Source organism: Cimex lectularius, unplaced genomic scaffold (assembly GCF_000648675.2).
Source record: "Cimex lectularius strain Harlan isolate CLEC.00 unplaced genomic scaffold, Clec_2.1 scaffold6, whole genome shotgun sequence".
In the NCBI taxonomy this organism is placed as follows: Eukaryota; Metazoa; Arthropoda; class Insecta; order Hemiptera; family Cimicidae; genus Cimex; species Cimex lectularius.
This window is the reverse complement of record NW_019392677.1, coordinates 1,120,909-1,139,713: the sequence shown is the minus strand read 5'-3', so window position 1 is coordinate 1,139,713 and position 18,805 is coordinate 1,120,909. Positions and strand designations below refer to the sequence as shown.

The following is an 18,805-nucleotide window of genomic DNA, read 5'->3' as shown; positions in this document are numbered from 1 at the left end:
CAGAAAAATGTGATATGTTGGTGATTTTTTTGGAAAGCAATCGCAAATGTCGTCCAGCAGTTTAAAGTTTTTCGTTGTTGATGGATTAGTTGAACAATAAGAAACCTATTTTACTTTTTTGATTTTGTTGTTGTGCTGTTTCTGTTAATTATGTTAATTTTTTCACTCCACCAGATGAACTAATTTCTTTAATTTGTCTGTAAGATCCGTGGGGCTTTGCCCACTTACTTTACATTCATCTCAACAACATCGAGGCCAATTTAGATTAAGACTAAAGATTATCTTACTGTAACGTTAAGGATTTTTTCCTAAATTTTATATCTTAGATTCTTGAACACGAACAAAATATGTGCAGCATGTAAGGAAAGATATATGACTCAAAAACCCAACTTTCATGTTTTACAACCATCTTTCTTCTTTTCAATATCAATTTCAAACTCCAGAATTTTTGCGTCATTTTTTACCCTGATTGACATTTCAAAAGCTATAACAAACGCGAATTTAACCACATCAATACATTTTTAAAAAACTTTGGTTTGGAGTTGTATAAGAAATATTAAATGTATTTGATTTCTAATCTTCAATTAGACGATTATACAAATTACTTCTTTCAGCTTGAACCTTTATTATTCCAATTAATTATTATTTTCATCTACGGTTTGTGGTAGTGATGAAAAATTAGTGTCACGAGCGGGATTCGAACCCACGACCACTTGAGCTATCGTGATTTCGATCCCCTCGGACACCAACTCTCAACCTATAAACATTCGAATTTTCCCCCTTTTTTGTCATTATTCAAATGTCGTGTAATCAGGGTTCGAATCCCGCTCGTGACACTAATTTTTCATCTCAACCAAAAATCTTAGATGAAAAGAATAATTAATTTAGTCAATTAAGACCACTAAACAAATATGCATGTTTATAATTATACTGCCGGTTTTGATTGACAGAAGCGTGTCAGCATTTTATTGCAGTGGTTAGTCCGTATTATTTTTATTTGTTTTGTTTTGAGATCCTTTCTCAAGTTCCTTTAGAAATATGTAAAGATTTGAAAGTAGTGGGTAACCACTGTGTTCTGTCGGAGTCGATTTAATCACGAAATGCCAAAATTAGTCAGTCAAAACACTTTTCCATTTTGAAACAGTTAGGACAACACATATTAAAATGATTTAGAAAATAATATATCTTTAAAGTATTAAACAAAAATATTTTATTTTGAATTAGTTGAAAAAAAAATCGTGTTAAAGGAGGTCATGGTTTAAGCTTTACTAATTGAATTTCAGGTTAAAGAGCAAAAAGTTGTACTATAGAGAAAACATTTTTTTAACCGATCCACCAGAATTTGAATATTCATCATCAAGAACATCTTTCGTTAGATTTAATTTTATATATCTCATACCACAATAGTGTTTTGTACGTTTAACAAAAAATTGACCCAATTTTTGTTAAGAAATTAACTTGGAAATCATACTTTATTTATTTACAAATAATTCTTGTGAAACGTCGAATTTTACGTATCTAACTTGTTAAGTAACTTCTTTCGTTAGATTTTTTCATATATTTCATACCATAATAGTGTTTCGTACATTTAACAAAAAATTGACCCAATTGTTGTTAAGAAATTAACTTGGAAATCATACATTATTTATTTATAAATAATTCTTGTGAAACTTGTCGAATTTTAAATATCAAACTTTGTTCAACTATCCTGCAGGACAGTTTATTTAAACGACTTATTTTGGGTGATCACAAAAAAAAAACTGTGGCTTTATAAACCAACGATAAATGTCACGCACTTTGATGATTTAGAATAGAATTTATGAAACAATCTAGACGTTTAAACAAATTCAGATTAAAAGGTAGGTCCAAGGTGGGAAAGAGAATCAATGAGATGTTTGTGGTTCACCGTTAGAAATATATTGGTTGAGCCGGCAAAAGTAATTTGATACGGAACGAGGGTTAGCCGGGCATTCGGCCGGTGGCGAGCGGAACGAGGTTTTTCAATAATAGGACTTTCCACACATCCTTCCCCGGGAAAAACTATACCCAGAAAACAATCCAGAGATCCTATGTGTCGTCCAGCAACCCTTATTTACTGCTAGTTGGCTTCAAGAAATAGTTATTTGCCCGGGATAAAGCTGAGTAACTACCGCTAATTGAGAACGAAAGTTTAAGCGCAAGTTGCAAAATTGTTGTGACGTTGGGCAGCATCACGGTGAAACTTGGTTCGTCGGTATGCCTAATTTTACACTGCATGCTTCAGAATGTTCTAAAACTATTAGTTTTTAACACTTTTCTCTAAATCAAGATCACTTAAATTATGAGAGAAAAACTTTATGAATTAGGCAGGTGCTTAAAATTATAATATTAAACATTTATTAAAACAAAATCAATATATTCTTGGAATTGATATGATATTAATTGTATATAAGTGTTGTGTTAACAAATTAAAATTTTTGGTAAGCCGTACGAAATTAAACATTTTATGAAAAATTGTTGAGCAGATAGTTCTCTCTAACAAAATTTTATGTCAGTACTCAAAAATACCTAAACTACTGATAAACTGATCAATCTGAAATATCATAAATACCTCAACCCAAAGCCAATGGGCCTAAACCCTAAAAGATCTTGTTTTATAATTTCTTCAACCACAATAATTTAAAAAAGGGTTAGATTCTTGGCAAGATTAGGAATTAGTCTATCTGCAAAAAAAAATTGAACCCATTCATTAAAAACTTAATTATGTCAATTTGCACATATTTGTAAGATTGTTTTGCCCTACTGATGGCCATAAAGTTTTGAAGCTTAGCTTGAATTTGAATTTGTTTGTTTTTTTACAAACCGTGTTAAGATCTAGGTTATTCGTGGATAATTTCAAAAATATTGCCATAAAAACATAAATGTATTCCTTTGGAAAGAAAGCTTACAAGGAAACAACCAGGTTTACGGATTTGGGCCTTTTTTTGGTGATTTTACACTCCAAAATATTGGACAACTTGGAATCCAAATAGTGGATTCTTGTGAACGGGTTTCGCAAAAAGTAAAAGTCGAATTTTTTCATTTTTTAAATATTTTCATTTCGCAATTTTACTTGTTCAAAGTAACTATACGAATACAACACTTTACAGCATTTTTTATGTAGGTTGCAATAAAAATATTGTAAAAGCTCTCAATGTTTATCAATAACCAAAACATTTCCAAAAATCAAACATTTTTCAAGTAAACTAGGTCATAATGTTCCCGATGATTTTTTTTTATTAACTAATAGGAACTTACGTTTTAACACCTCTAGAGATCCTAAGTAAAATTTTGTTTCAATTTAAATTTATCAATTTTTGAATCCCTAAAACGTTACCGATTTTTAAGAAGGTTTTACAAAAACCGCTAAAAGGATTTTAACGTCAGACTTACCATTTGAACGAAAAGGAACGTAGCTTTTTACCAAGTACCATATTTTTAATAATTTTTTGGTGATGGATAATTTTTTATAATTTTTACTACATTTCTATTGTAATCTACATAAAAAATGCTGTACAATTGATTCTAGTCTATACAATTGATTATAGAACGTCGAAATAAAAATATTAAAAAACGGGAAATTTCAACTTTTAAAAAAAAATTAAGCCGAAACCAGGGCCTACTCAGATGAAGTGGCGGATACCTGTCCGGTATTTTGGAGTGTAGATTTATCAAAAAAAGTTTGGTCCAAATCCGTGACCCACCATACTGGTCGTCCCCTCGTTATATTAGATCGGGAAGTCAAAATACAATTAATTTTATTCCACAGATTTGTAGCAAAAACAACAGGAAGAATAGATATTTATTTTTGACCGTGCTATTAAAAATAGACTATGTCAAATAAGAGTATACTGTGCTAAAAATTTTACACTTTATCTGAACCTCAGGAAAATACGATTTGACGACGAAAAACTTTGCCTTTGACTGATAGCGCGTTAAATTCAATTTGACATTTTCTTTGTGTGTGCCCCTATCTTTCCAACGAAAAGCTCACGTTTTTTGGATCTGCATCTACAAACCTGATCCACCTGCAAATCCTGTTTGGTCAGCCAACTGAATAGCTTTTAACTTGGTTTGTAAATGCACGTAATACAGGCTTTTCCTTTATTTATTTTTTTTTTATTCCGTCCCTAGTGAATATTTCTATTACATGCCAGATACTGTTTTTGTTCAATTATTTATATTTTTCGTTAATAAAATACTTAGACTCCTCAAATGACTTGACGTATATATACAATAATAAAATGCATATATGCAAATTAAGAAACTATTTGATCTTACAAACTAGTTTTTCACTTTTTTTAATGTAAGAAGCCATTATATCTTATTTGTGAAGTATTGTTCGTTTTTGTGTAAGTAGTCAGGAATTGATCAATGTATAAGATCTGTGTATTTTTTAAGTGATACTAAACTTATCTGATTTTTTTGTAAATAAATATTTTTATATACTCGAATAATTTTCTTTCGTGCGGATTAATAATTATTATTATTATTGAGTGAAATGAAAACATAGTAATTTTGCAAATTATAAGGCATTTTACTGAAGCTGGAATTGTTTCGCAAATAACCGTGTTAATTCTTTCGAAACGAAGAATTTTTTAAAGAGAAAGGGAGAAAAAAGAGGGTAAGAGAGAAAAATAGAAAGTGTGTGTGAGAGAGAAAAGGAGGTTTTTCTTTGTTATATTTATTTGATATCAAACCATGATGATGAACCATGGTATGATTTCAACGAAAAAATATATACAGGGTGTCCTTTTTACATGGCCCGGCTGAATTTCTCTTGAGCCAATGACGCTATAAAAAAAATAAATATTTAATTTTTTTTAAAGTATACAGGGTACCTCAGGCCCAGATAACTTCAAAATTTCAAATACGACCCTGTAACCCTTACCATTTCGAAAAATTTTACGCTGAAAACAATGTAAAATCGGATTTTATATCGTTCAAAAAATATAGTTATGGCAGAAAGTAAAAAAAAAAAAGCATTTCGTTTGTTTCGTTAATTTCAAAATTTCAAAAATCTCGTTCTTCACTAAAGTCACAATTAATTGCCTTTATTGTCTACATTCTATCATTGTTTGTCATAATCGCATGATGAGAGCGAATCTTAATTCCTGGAAGTAAATAAATTTTACAATAGTACCCATTCGTTACATTCAGTATTCCATTAAAAATGAACCAAAGAGCAGATTTTTACGATCAAAAGCGAGTCAATAAGTACTACTTATTGGTGGTATTGCGCGTCGTGTAGTTAACTTGTACAGAAATTTCCCCCAGAAAGCTCCGGAAAAGCACAAAAAGTTTATTTGTGTTGGAGGAGATACGGATCAGTTGCTGTTCCGTCACCATGTAACCAGCAGCGTAATTTCGACGAGGAGCTGACTATTTTACTGTACGTTTGCAAAAATCCAAATTCCTCTCTCCGAAATGTTGGAAGGGTTTTAGGTTTTTCAGAAAATAAAATTAGAAATGTACTCCGGACTTACAATTTGGAGCCGTATCGCTTCCATCTTGTCCAGGGATTTCGGGACTCTGATTATAACTGACGTTTACCTTAGTGAAACGAGAAGAATCCTAAAACACCACTTCCTATCCTTTCCCCTCCATCGAGAAGATGGATCATGGGCCAAATCTGACCAAGAAAAAGCCGATACATTTGCTCGACATCTCCAAGAAACCTTCACTCCTCATNAAAAAAAAAAAAAAAAAAAAAAAAAAAAAAAAAAAAAAAAAAAAAAAAAAAAAAAAAAAAAAAAAAAAAAAAAGTGAAGAGGGAGGATAGCACTGACTATTTTCTCCCCTCAATGTAAATAGTTGTACATATATATATAGTTGTTCATGTATCCGCAAATTACATGTTGTAAATAATAATTGCAGATTGTAATAAAAAAAAATAATAATAATAAAAAAAAAAACCTTAGTGAAAAATAAAATGATTGGAATTAACAATGAAACAAACGAAATGCGTTTTTCAAACTCTTCCCCATAACATTGTCATTTTTGATTAATTTAAATTCAGATTGCACCATTGTTTTCAGCGTAAAAAATCCTTTAAAATGATGTGACAGGATGTATAGGGTCGTATTTGAAATTTTAAAGTTGATCTGGTCCTGAGGTACCCTGTATAATTTTTCTACAAAAAAAAGGTAAAAATTTGAAACTAGACTGAAAAATACTACACACGTAATTTTTTTAGCCTCATTGGTTCAAGAGAAATTCAGAAATTCTAAAAAGGACACTGTATAAGTGTGTGTATGTTGTAAAATTGCTTACTTATACCAGGAGCATCATTACTGATCAGTACCTTTAATGATAAAATTTATCTTGGTACATGGTAAATGAGGTTCGTCTAGGACTGCCACACTTATTCTTCTGAAGTGAATTATCAATATTACTTGTCGGAACGCTAACGACTGTCGATTATTGAAATTCCGATTCAACTTGTAAAACGTTGAACTATATTCAAATGTTGTCCGGGTGTGATTCGAAGACTCAAGGATTAGTTGATTGCGATTGATGTGGTCGTGTGATGGTATTCACCACAAAACAGCCTCTAATGAATTTTAATCAGTACATTCCTGAAGGGCAATATTCCGGCTATTAAAACTCATAAAACCACACAGTAAAATCACTAAAATGTCTTTCTTCAATAGGCGGGAATAATATTGTGTGATCTTACACAAAGTTTTTTTTTAACATTTGAATGATGTCTGAAATTAATAATTCAAATTTATAAACGTAAGTATTGCAAAAAAAATTTCACATCCAGTAATCAAGTCAATCAGTACATTAGCATAAAATGTTCGTCAATTAAATGGCAACTTAAATTATTAAGTTCAGAGCTTTCTAGAATATCCAGTACCGCAGACGACCGTTGTGTTAAAATAGAAGCAATTAACCATATTTGAACAGCTTCTGATATTAAAATCCTGATAGTTAATATTCAAAGGATATCAATTCAATAGTCAACTGTTAGGCCGTCGACACATGGAGCTAAAAACTGATTAGTTACTCGAGTTAGCACGCGTTACTAATAAGTTCCACGTAACTCGGCTGACGAGTCACTAAGGACCGAAGATGCTCAGGTTCGGAGATTTTCAAGATGGACGATCAACAGGTGAACCTATTACTTTGAAATTTACAAAATCAGTTTTATACAATTTTACACTTCCTGATTAGATGAAGAAAGGCGAGAATGAAAGGGCATGAAGTTGTAAAAATGCATGAATGCAAAACCTTCTTCATATTCTTTCTCTTATGTCGTGATGGTAGTTCAGTAATATGGCAGCTTTTTCGCGTGAATCATCGCTGGAATTATGACTGTCAAGGAACAAAGATGATATTCCTTCCATATTTCACTGAAGAAACTACTAATTTCTACCTTTTCGTAACTTCGTGTGTAAATGGGCGTCACTAATGAGTAACTGATTAGCAATCCCAGTCACAAACCATTTCCGTTTATTTTGAGTAGCTCAATGTGTTTTAGAAGAAGACTGAAAGAAACATTAGATCAAGAAAACCCGTGAAAGAGGAAAGGAAAAAGTCCTATTCACCGAACAGAATGAGTGAGCCTAAACCATCCATATGACCGAGAAGGTTTCTGAAGAAAACCTGAATCACGATAGTGGAAATAGTTACACTTGAAAAAAGGTCTCAACACGACAGACAAGAATGACACATCCACACGGAAAACAAACACTTTGAGCCCTGAAGATGATCTCAATAAAGTTCGAAACGTTGGCACGATAAAGAAAACGTTTTGCTAAAACCTACGTCACACCAGACTGCATCTCACGACCTCCAAATAATCATTATGTACCAGGTTGATACCAATCCAAAAAATGGCCATGAATGACTTTATATAGTTGATCCCACAAGACCATGTAGTACCATTTCATAATAATGTGTAAATTGCAATAGTGCAAATAATGGCACATAAGCCAACATAGAAATCGCATCTATCCTGACTCTTGATTGACCGTCAATAAATCGGGACTGTAATCTTACGTTAAAAAAAGCTCTGCTACTATTGCTAAATGCTAAAGGGGGCTGAAAACGTTTATGATTATGCCAAAAAGGATCGAAACTGTCATTACATCTAGTAAGGACATTACTTCTTGTTATATGCCAATTTGAACATTAAAAAAATTGTATTCAAAAAAGAAAATCTTTATTTTTGTTGATTTCGTTTTTTATCTTTTATATTATTGTACTTCTGACCCTGTTGATTTATGTAAAACCAGATGTTCCCGTAAAATAGAAAATCTCAGGGTGATTTATGTGCTTACATTGCCTTCATTGGAAGTTTATACATGTCGTAGAATACTAACCATCACGACTTCGGCTACGTCCAGAACTGTTGCTTCGAGCGCCGTAATAACAAGCCCACTATCTTCAGTCCACCTCTCTTTTCCTTAACTCTCTCCCTTAAGCCCACAAAATAACGTGCTATTGCTATATCCATTTATTTACATCTGGGTAAAAAATTGTACGTTTTAATGCAGTGCAATCATATTTTCTCATACAGTAATAAGAATCAGTTGCCGTAGAACGACGAAGAGACCTAAAAAATAATACAACAAAATTTAATTTAATTATTTAATTTCATATAACCTGATGAATAAATTAGATCGTTTTTCTGAACGTTTTCCGAATGAAGGGACTTGTCTAACTGATGACGATTCTCCCTTGGGACGGAAATTCTGTCAATGTATTTAATATGCGATAAGGAAACACAAATCCATTTTCTGGTTTTATTTTAGATCATCGTGAGTATAAAAGTGGCTTGTTTGGGAGAAAAAACGTCCCGAAGAGTCAGGCGCATTGCTATTCTTATGCGAGCATGACTGGGCATCCTCTTTCCTGCTTACGAAGTTCGTCTAACTCAGAAGAAGAGCTCTCAGCCGAATTGGCCAATCGAAAACGTATTTTTATCGTGTTGAAAAAGGTATTATTTTGAGTTAAAGCTGTTTTTCTTAATACAATGCTGGCAATAGAAAGACAAATGAAATTTGCTAATTATTAAATAATAAAATATATTTTTTTGCTTGTTTTGTCTCCTTCTATGTCCATGGACTAAAACGTCTTTTGTTATCAAAAGTCTTCAACAACCACTAGTAAAAAATAAAATAAAAAACATACCAAAAATAATGAAAAAAGTTTTCTCATATAGGATATCAATACTCCAGATGGTTCTTACATATTGGATTAAAAAGACCTTATTGTTCAAAATCTGATTCTCAATTGTAAACGGGATATTTCACTTTTTAAGTTACCTTTCACCAGACCTTTCAAAACTTGATTCCATAAAGGCCCCCAAATCTCACGAAATCTTAAACCTACTGCTCATTACATCAATGATAAGAGCAATTAAAACCTTTGAGATCTAATTTTACTGTAAACTTAAGCAAACAAAATACAAAATAACTTAGAACCTAGAAATTTACAAGTTTCCGTAGTCCTTATCTCAATGTTAAGTAAGAGTTACTTGGCTTTATAAATACTGACAGATATAGGTCTTACAGAAACATTTCCTCTACTAATGAGCTTTTAACACATGTACGTAATTTCGCAAAGATCAGTAAGCATCAGTGTCAATTTAGCGTCTGATTCTTTATTGTAAACGAGATATTTCACTTTTGAAGCTAACAACCTTTTACAACATTAATTTTTTAATTTTTAATGTAATCCTGAAAAACTAAAATATTAATAAAATTAAATTAAATTAAAGAAGAAACAAGCATAACATCGTTTATTTTTAGAAACTTGTTTTTTATCAAGTTATATACTAATTTTTTATTATTTTAATTATTTGTTAAAGTTTAAAAATCTTAATGACTGTTTTAACCGCTTTTAACCCAAAAATCTATTTGCTTTTTGTATTTAAATTTATCAATTAAATTTGTGATAACTTACATTTGTAAGATTACGTGAATGTTTTAAATGCACATTAATAGGTACATCTCCATATCTCTCAGTATCTTCAGAACTTAGAAAATCGTACTTAAACTTTAGACAAGAACTTTGCAACCTCGAAAAATTTATGTTTTAAGTAATTTTTTTTTGTTTCTTAAGGTTACAATAATCCTTGTAATACTCCTGAATCCTTTTTCTATGCCTGTCAGGAGAAGATATCACTCGTATTCTTCAAACAGACGAACATTTTAAACATTTAATTTAATTCAATTAATTAATCTTTTTATGTAAGATTAATTAAGGTTTTTAGTTGAGATGAAAAAAAGTTAATGGCACGAGCGGGATTCGAACCCACGATCTTCGGCTAGATACGCCGCTGCTCTACCACTTGAGCTATCGTGACCTCGATCCACTCGGACATCAACTTCAATCCTATCTCAATCCCACCTTATGAGTTTTCCCTCCTTTTTGCTATTTTTCAATTGGTCAAGCGGACCACGAAATTAGTGAATTTTTATGTAAGGTTTTAGTTGAAATGAAAACGTTAGTGCCACGAGCGGGATTCGAACCCACGACCTTCGGCTAAATACTGCTGCACTTGAGCTCAAGATTAATTCAAGACTAATTGAAAGAAGTAATTTGGTCAATAGACGACTAAATATAATGGATTTAATTTAATTTGAAACTTCTTTACTCTTATGTTCAATTTTGTACCAAAGAATCTTTTTTTTTTACTTTTTATTAATTTAATTATGTTTAATCAAAGTTTCAAGATCTTAATGATTAATTTTTTTAACTATTCGTGAGCAAAACATCAAATTTTTCGCAATTGAACCTAATTTGACAATGGTATTGACGTTTGAAAAATTAATCACATGTGCTAGATGTTCGTTAATAAGCGCCATATTTGTCAATATTTACAGAGACAAGAAAATCTTAGTAAAAGTTTACCTTCTAAGAAATTTAATTTGTTTGCTTAAGTTTACAATAAAAAATTGAATCTCATAGCGTGTTTATATCCATTGTTATAACAAAACGAACAGTAGATTTACGATTTTACGAGGCTTTATGGCTTCAAGTTGTGAAACATTGAAATAACCTGGAAAATGAAAGAGCTTGATCATTGAGAATGAGGCTTTGAACAATAAGGTATTTTTAATCCAATTTGGCATGTAAGATAACCTTCTGAAATATTGATACCCTGTACTGAACGTTTCTTAACGTACAAATTCAATTTTCATACAACTATAAGACACCTTCTAAATAAATGTCTTCAATATTTATGCCGTGTAGGCTTTCAGTTTGGAATTTTGCATTTACCGTTTAAAATGGGCAATTCTTCAGCCTGAATCTCTTTAATAACGCCTTTCGTCTGGCGAATTCCAATCTCTGGAATTGGTTTTTACCTCCTTCCACTGATATTACCTTAGGGAAGCTCAATTTCTTGGCTTAACGGATTTTGATCGAGCTATTAACCGATGCGTCAACCGAGATCGATAAGTATTGGAGAAGCATATACCTTAATTGGATGGAACGAAGTATACTACTGGCTAACTCCTTAATCTCACAGATACAAAACAATTCATTACGTTTACGCTCACTCAGAAGCATGAAAAGTCATCAGGTAAATATATCATTATTATAGAAGGAAATATAGAAGGAGAAAGAATTTTGAAAAACAAATGTCATGTGGTTCCGTTGAGGCAGTATGAAAACCGCGACCATCTTTCATTTTCCTCAAGCTTATTTTCTCCTGATTGTTAATCTCTGAAAACGTCAAAAAGTCCTTGAGTGTGGGCTGAGACGAAATCGTATTTCGCAGTCCCGTAATGATTGGAAGGAGGATCGATCTGGTTGACGGACCTGTATTGGACGAGAACCGTCTGGAAAAACGAATCTTATTTGCACAATCTGCTTCCGATTCATCTCAAAAAGGGTACCGGCTGATAAGTAAAAACGGCCTCGGTGATCCCACCGAATATATCAACGTTTTATTTCAGTAAATCCTCGCATTCATCTTATTTGAAATTGTCAAAATGTTCTTTTTTGTTGTTTATATATTGTTGCCTCAAAATATTTTTTGTATTGCTCTCGTCACGCCTTTCTTGTTTGTATTCAAAATTTATATTGCTTATTTTGGTCTATATGTTTCACGTACTACTTACCACATTTTATTATTTGTTGACATTCTAACTGCTATAACCTCCATACCTGCGAAACTGTTCATCAAAATATCTTGCACCTTTCATTACCCACACTATATTTTTCTATTTCATTAACTTGTATTTTGTGCTACTGCTGTTTATTGTCAATGTAGCCTTGAATGTTAAAAATAGCAACCTACTTAATTATCTTTCAAATAACGCTTTTCTCTATCACAATCTCTACAAATTTCGATTTTGTTTGACAGAAAGATGTATACTTAGATTTATTTGACCGAACTATCTTTAATTCATTGCTATAAACTAATTATATATTATATTAAAATAAACATTATTATTTCTTTTCGAGTTAAATCTGAATTAACAGAGTAGATATGGCATACTAAACCATCACGACATCTGTACTATCAGAAACTGTTGTTTCGAGCGCCGTAAAGTGAACATTCACATTTCCAATTGTTGGATTTGTGAGGAGTGGTCAAGAATGAGGTAGTTTAGAAAAACACCTTTTTCATTTTTTTGCCGACGTTTCGACCTTTATTCGGGTCATCTTCAGAGTATAAAGTGTGGTTGGATATACAACGTTTCTGGCGATTCCGTTTGGCATACATACCCTTGGGTCCCCTGAGCATGCAACTTACAATTGAGAGGGGCGTCGGTGGCCGCAACGGTTTAGACGTTGACATGGCGCTCATCACTGTAAGGTAAACGTCCCGGGTTCGAATCCAGCGGCCCTGCATTCGAACACGACATACTTACAAATGGGCTTTTTTTTTCAAAAACACCGTGTTGGTCAAAAGCACCCTGAGGGTTTATATGACCTCTGCTGTTGCTAACCCTAATAAGAAAAAAAAACTTACAATTGTCCATGAGAAAACCAAGGATTATCCAAATCCAGTAAACATAATAGCAATGACTGACTTTGTGATTTGTTTATCATTACAGCAAAAGCTAGTTTAATTAAAAATTGTAATCGTAAAATATGACATCACGAGAATAGCACCACACTTTATGCCCTAAAGATGACCCGAATAAAGGGCGAAACGTCGGCAAAAAAATGAAAAGTGTTTTTCTAAACTCCTTACGAATCCAACGATTATTAAACAATCGGTCACTAAAAAAAACACACATTCACTATATGTATTACTCACTTGTTGGGTATAAAGTTTTCGCTCTTTCTATGCCTCTCTATACTATGTCTTTCGCTCTTTCTCACTCTCTCTCTCTCTCTCTCTCTCTCTCTTTCTCTCTCTCTCTCTCTCACTCTCACTCTCACTCTCTTTCTCTCAGTTTCTCTCTTTTTGACTCTTCTCTCTCCAACACGCGTTTTCTTGCGATATTCAGGGAGAACTGCATACGTCTATACTTTAGGAGGTCAATTTCAAAGGTCAATTCTACATGTCATCTCTTCAAATTCTCAATTGTAATCAAAGCATTGAACAAACTTGGGGGACCGCGGTAGCCGAGTGGTTAGCATGAGACACTCTCACGCCGCGGTCGTGGGTTCGATTCCCCCTTTTTTCACAATAACCCCCCCCCCATTTGAAACACACATATAAGAATTGTCACCATGGCTAATATGCATAGTTCATAACGCCAAAAAAAAAGTACTTACTTTTTTCAAGGTCAAATTAACGGATAAATGTTAAAAATTTGATGTTTTTGCAAATTGTTGAACAAAATAGTGATTAAGATTTTGAAATGTCTATTAAAACAAAATAACTGATGGAAATAGAAAGTAAACAAGCAAGACAAAATTAAACTTAAAAAATCTTTTGAAAAAATCAATTAAATGTTCATTACGTCCACCTTTTCGAAGAATCAAGCCTGACTTCGTTTCAAGAAAGATTTTACTGATCTTTTTCTGATCTAAAGATCTTTTCTCTCAAAAGAACACAGGATTCCTGAATCTTTTCTATGTCTGTGTCTCGCTTGACCGTAGTGTTTTTAATAATTTATAAAGTCGGTTGTTACTTGTCTTTTCAGTCATTTGTAGGAAATACAAGTGATTTGTTTATCCATGGAAAGAACAAGATGCCAGAGGAAGTTAATAAGGTTCAAGCTCTGGTGGACGGATACTTTTCCGCAAGGTAAAATTTATCTGTACGCTTTTAGTTGAATTTATTTTCATTCTTCATGTCATGAAACATAACTTAAATTCATCACGTTGTTGTAAGTGTTGAGAGTTTATGGAGGAGTCCAAATTATGTCCAAATGTTAAACTTAAAAACGCTGTATCTTGAAAAATCTTTTTGTGTCGGCTTGTCAAGACTTACGTTACTTTTTTGTAAATTGCGTTGAATAACTGCCAACTTTGTGAATTGTGACGTTTTTATAAAAAGATTTTAAATGTGTTTGCCCCCTATGAAGAAAATAAATTGAATTTATATTAAATGCAGTAGACCTTGGTTTTCAGAATTCCTTATTTTAAATATGCCTCGCTTGATATCGGGCGCTTTGCCATTCCCCATGTAACAATGAAGCAGTCGGCACTTATAAATTTTCATGAGGCCTGCCCCAAGCCGTTTTTTTTTTCCGCGACGAGACGGTTCATTAAAATTTGCTTTTTAAGCCCGACGGCGCAAGGAAAATCGGTAGTTCGTCCAATGACAAATTCAACCGGCATTGGGCTAAACGAGCCCTTTGTGACGAATGCTTTTTATTTCACCCCTTTTTCTTTCTTGTCAAAGGCTTTTCCAGGGCGTTTCTCTGGAAGCCACAAGCGCAGAAACCCAAATTTCTTCTGCCTCATAGATTTCACTGGTTCGTAATGATTTAACATTAGAGTTTATCCTTTTAAGAAAATCTTTTTTGTTGCGTCGATGTATGTCGATGATAACCCTATTCTTTCTATTCAAAACTTCTCAGCCGTTAAACCAATTTTTGCATTATGTTTAAAAATGTGTCTTGTATTTTAGGAAGATATTCCCAAAGTATGTTACAAAAATAAAATATCTATACGCTCATTATTAATAACTAGGTATACTTCAATAAATTAATACTTATTACAATGTACAGATCTTTACACATATAAAAAATAGATCAGGTGAAAAGAAATTCAGCATAACAGTCAATGACTTACTACTTTTTAAAGTAAGAATCGTGCCAATTGAATTGAACTAAAAACTAAGAAAAGTATAATAAGCCAAAAGGCGAAAATTTACCAAATCCTCCTTCCTAGCATCCACACATCATCATCATAATTCATAACTTTTTCCTATACATAATTTTAACTGAAACAGATCATGGTAGGGAAATAGCAGAAAGGTATGATTTAAAATTCATATTCTATTTTAATGCCTAAAATTATTTTACCTTGTACTTTTAAATGTCAGTTACTTTAACCAAATTTAAAATTTTAGAAAAAATAATTAAAACTACGGTAATAAAAAAGGGACTCATGGTAAAAACAAGAAAATAGTGAGAAGAAGGATCAGTGGCCGCAACGGTTTAGGCGTTGACACGGCGCTCATCACTGTAAGGTAAAGGTCCCGGGTTCGAATCCAGCGGCCCTGCATTCGAACCCGACATACTTACAAATGGGCTTTTTTTCAAAGACACCGGCACCCTGGGGATTTATATGACCTCTGCTGTTGCGGACCCTCGTTAAAAAAAAAATAGTGAGGAGCTTAATGAAATTAATTATCATTCATACCGAGGAAAGCATTCTGGTTTCCACAAGAAACAATCGGCAGTTTAATATTTTATATTATTATTGATATATATTAATATTTACGTAATTGTAAATCATTTCAATATTGAATTTATTTTATTTTTCCAACTTTAAGTAAATTATAGCAAGTAGTTTTGTAAATTATTGTATAAACTAATATGTTATGAATAAAAAAATACGAAAAAGAAAAAATTAAACAAAAATATTGTTTGTTTGAGTATGCGCATGTGCTTGTTTGGTTTTAACGTTATTACTTCTTGATCCTAACCATTTAATTTAACTGTATTCATAATTTATATCAAATGTATTTTAAAACAGTATTGCAGTAAAATCAAATGAATTTTGCGTAGTTTTTCGTAAGTATGAAATGTCATTTTTTAATCTAAATGAAACTAAGAATGATAAGATAGTAATGATAAGATACATCGTGCACAAATATTTACTGACAATTATTAATTTTTGGAACCAAAAGATGAATTTAATTTAGCTAACCATTAATTGAATTTTTACATAATTATACTTGTAATTATTGTATTGTTGTTAGAAGCAATAGAAAAAGCAAGATTTTCAAAGCTAGAAATTCTTCTGGTAAGATTTCAACGTATGAATTTTTTCTTGAGGTTTTCTGTTGTAAATATTTTTTATGGAATTGAACAGATCTCTAGAAGAATAGATATAAAAAGCGGTTCACGGGATGACAGCGTTTTGTACGAAATCAATGTGAACCAAAGTCAATATTTTCTCGACCTGAAAGGGGAGCAGCGAAGGAAAATCCTGTACATTTCACTATTATATCCTTGCGCAGGATCCTCAGCATAACGATGGGAAAACGATAATAATTACAAGAAAATCAAGAAAAAGCCTAGAAAATTAAATAAAAATTATCATAAAAATCAACAATCTGGCAAATTCGACTGTATTGATACTGTACATTCCAGTCTTATTTATTAAATATTAACAAATTTGCCATATTCTTTATATTTTCCTTCTTAATGCATTTTCTTATTTTCACTAAGAAAAGTTAACATTATAATAACACAGGATTGGTTTCTATCGTTTTCTCGTCAAGAAAATGTAACGAATGTTTTAATTTAAAAGAAACTTTAAAAACACATTTTATACAATTTAACTAATTGTATAATCCGTTGGAATAACTTTCTTGCGTAGTTTTAAAAACTTCGTAATTGCTTCTTTACCGTTTGTTACAAATTTTGAAGTAGGGTTTTCTTAAACTTTCCAAAACATAAAATTTAATTACTGAAACGAAACATTTTTCAAAAGCGTAATATATACTTTAAAAAGTAAAGTTCTTACGTTATAAGTAGTTGGTGTTCAAAAAAATTTTACATTTGCGTGATGATAATCATGTTATTATTATTATTATTATTATTAATTTTTAAGGGCGTTTTAACGGCTAAGGTGATAATCATGTTATACGAAAATTTGGGCTGAGGGTTCTTTTCTCATAGTCTAAATTGTATTTAAAAAAGGGTAATATTTTTAAATAGTTTGTTATAATTGTTAACTAAAACCTATTTAATATTTGAATTATTGCAACGTTTTTTCTATTTTATAAAATACTAGTTTTGTTTAAATAATTTTCCTATTATATTATGTAGAAAAAACATATTTTATGATTGTGATAAATTTAGCCAAAAATCTCAAAGATATTATTATAAATTAATTAATACGATCTAACAGATTTCCACCTCATACAGAGCTAGATTTTTTTAATTGTCTAAAGTTTATTGTTTATTGTGTGAATTTGTTTTAATATTGCAATTTAAAATATGAGTGAATCAACAATTAAATTAAAATAACCTTATAATATATAGTTGTTATCGAAACTGTTGAAAGAACTAACAGAAGAATGGGATTTCTTTTCATTAAATCATTATTTAAAAGGTTCATTTTATAATTTATTCATACAATGGAGGTACTACACAAACCGATTGATTTTACAATAAGTCACATCAGAAGCACCGTAATGAGAAATAGTTGAACTATTACTAAAAAATTATTCAGAAATCGTGAGATGCGGTCTGGTGTGATGTAGGTTTCAGAAAAAAATTTTCTTTATCGTGCCAACGTTTCGATCTTTATTGAGATCATCTTCAGGGCTCAAAGTGTTTGTCTTCTCTGTAATTGTACCATTCTGTGCCAATTGAGCACTCTCAACTTGACACGCAAGAATGGCACAATTACAGAGAAGACAAACACTTTGAGCCCTGAAGATGATCTCAATAAAGATCGAAACGTTGGCAAGATAAAGAATGTTTTTCTGAAACCTACATCACACCAGACCGCATCTCACGATTTCTGAATAATTATCGATTAACGGTCACTAATCACCACACATTACTAAAAATGTGAAACTATTACTTATTTTGATTATTTATTTGGTAGGAAAGTGGTTTTCAGTATTTTTCAAATAATTATACTTTTGAAGAATCTGACTTAAGCTGATAATTTGTTCACGAAGTAAAACTTTGAGTACAACTAAGTTTTACTACTTACAAAAAAGTCGACATCCAGATGTCGTCCATGGGAAGGAGGAATGTCAAAATCGAATCGGATTGACTTTACCAGCTCCGGAAAAATTTAAATTTACCTTGTCTCAAAATCTACTTGGCCGGTTTTGAGCGTCCTGCGAATGTACGAAAAGTTTGCCGGGTCAGACGTACCGTGTTAAGTGCCGAGCACACATGGCAGAGAGTACGGGCCAAAGGGCGGTGGTAGACTGGAGGCGGAGGACTCCTGCTGCTCCCACGCCACCCCTCACCGACTCACCGACCGCCCCCCCCCCGACAAATACAATTAGGCCTCGGAGCCATCAGCCGACGATTTATGCTCATTGTATAAAATAAGGCCGAATGTGCTGCCGACAACCTTGCCCGACGGGGAGAATCATGATGTGGAGATAATTAGCTGATTTATTGCTTCTTTTGAGCTGTTATTGCATAGTCATTTTAGTTATGTGTTAACCTTTGACCCTTATCCTACAGTTGCTCCGGAAGATCTGCTGATCAATTTCATT

General features: G+C 32.3%; 1 protein-coding gene across 3 annotated transcripts in view; it reads right to left on the bottom strand.

Moving 5' to 3' along the window:
- LOC106673751 (cyclic nucleotide-gated cation channel subunit A) overlaps positions 1-18,520 on the bottom strand; it is a 353,803-nt gene extending 335,283 nt beyond the window's left edge. Inside the window, exons 1-2 of one of the 3 annotated variants that reach the window (XM_024225512.1) lie at positions 18,286-18,520; positions 11,656-11,658 (exon numbers count right to left, since the gene is read on the bottom strand). In XM_024225512.1, the coding sequence (XP_024081280.1) occupies positions 11,656-11,658 (3 nt within the window). In that variant the 5' untranslated portion in view covers positions 18,286-18,520. The remainder of the gene's footprint in view (positions 1-11,655; positions 11,659-18,285) is intronic. The other 2 variants (XM_024225513.1, XM_014405961.2) reach the window with 2 other exon arrangements.
- Positions 18,521-18,805: the final 285 nt, after the last annotated feature.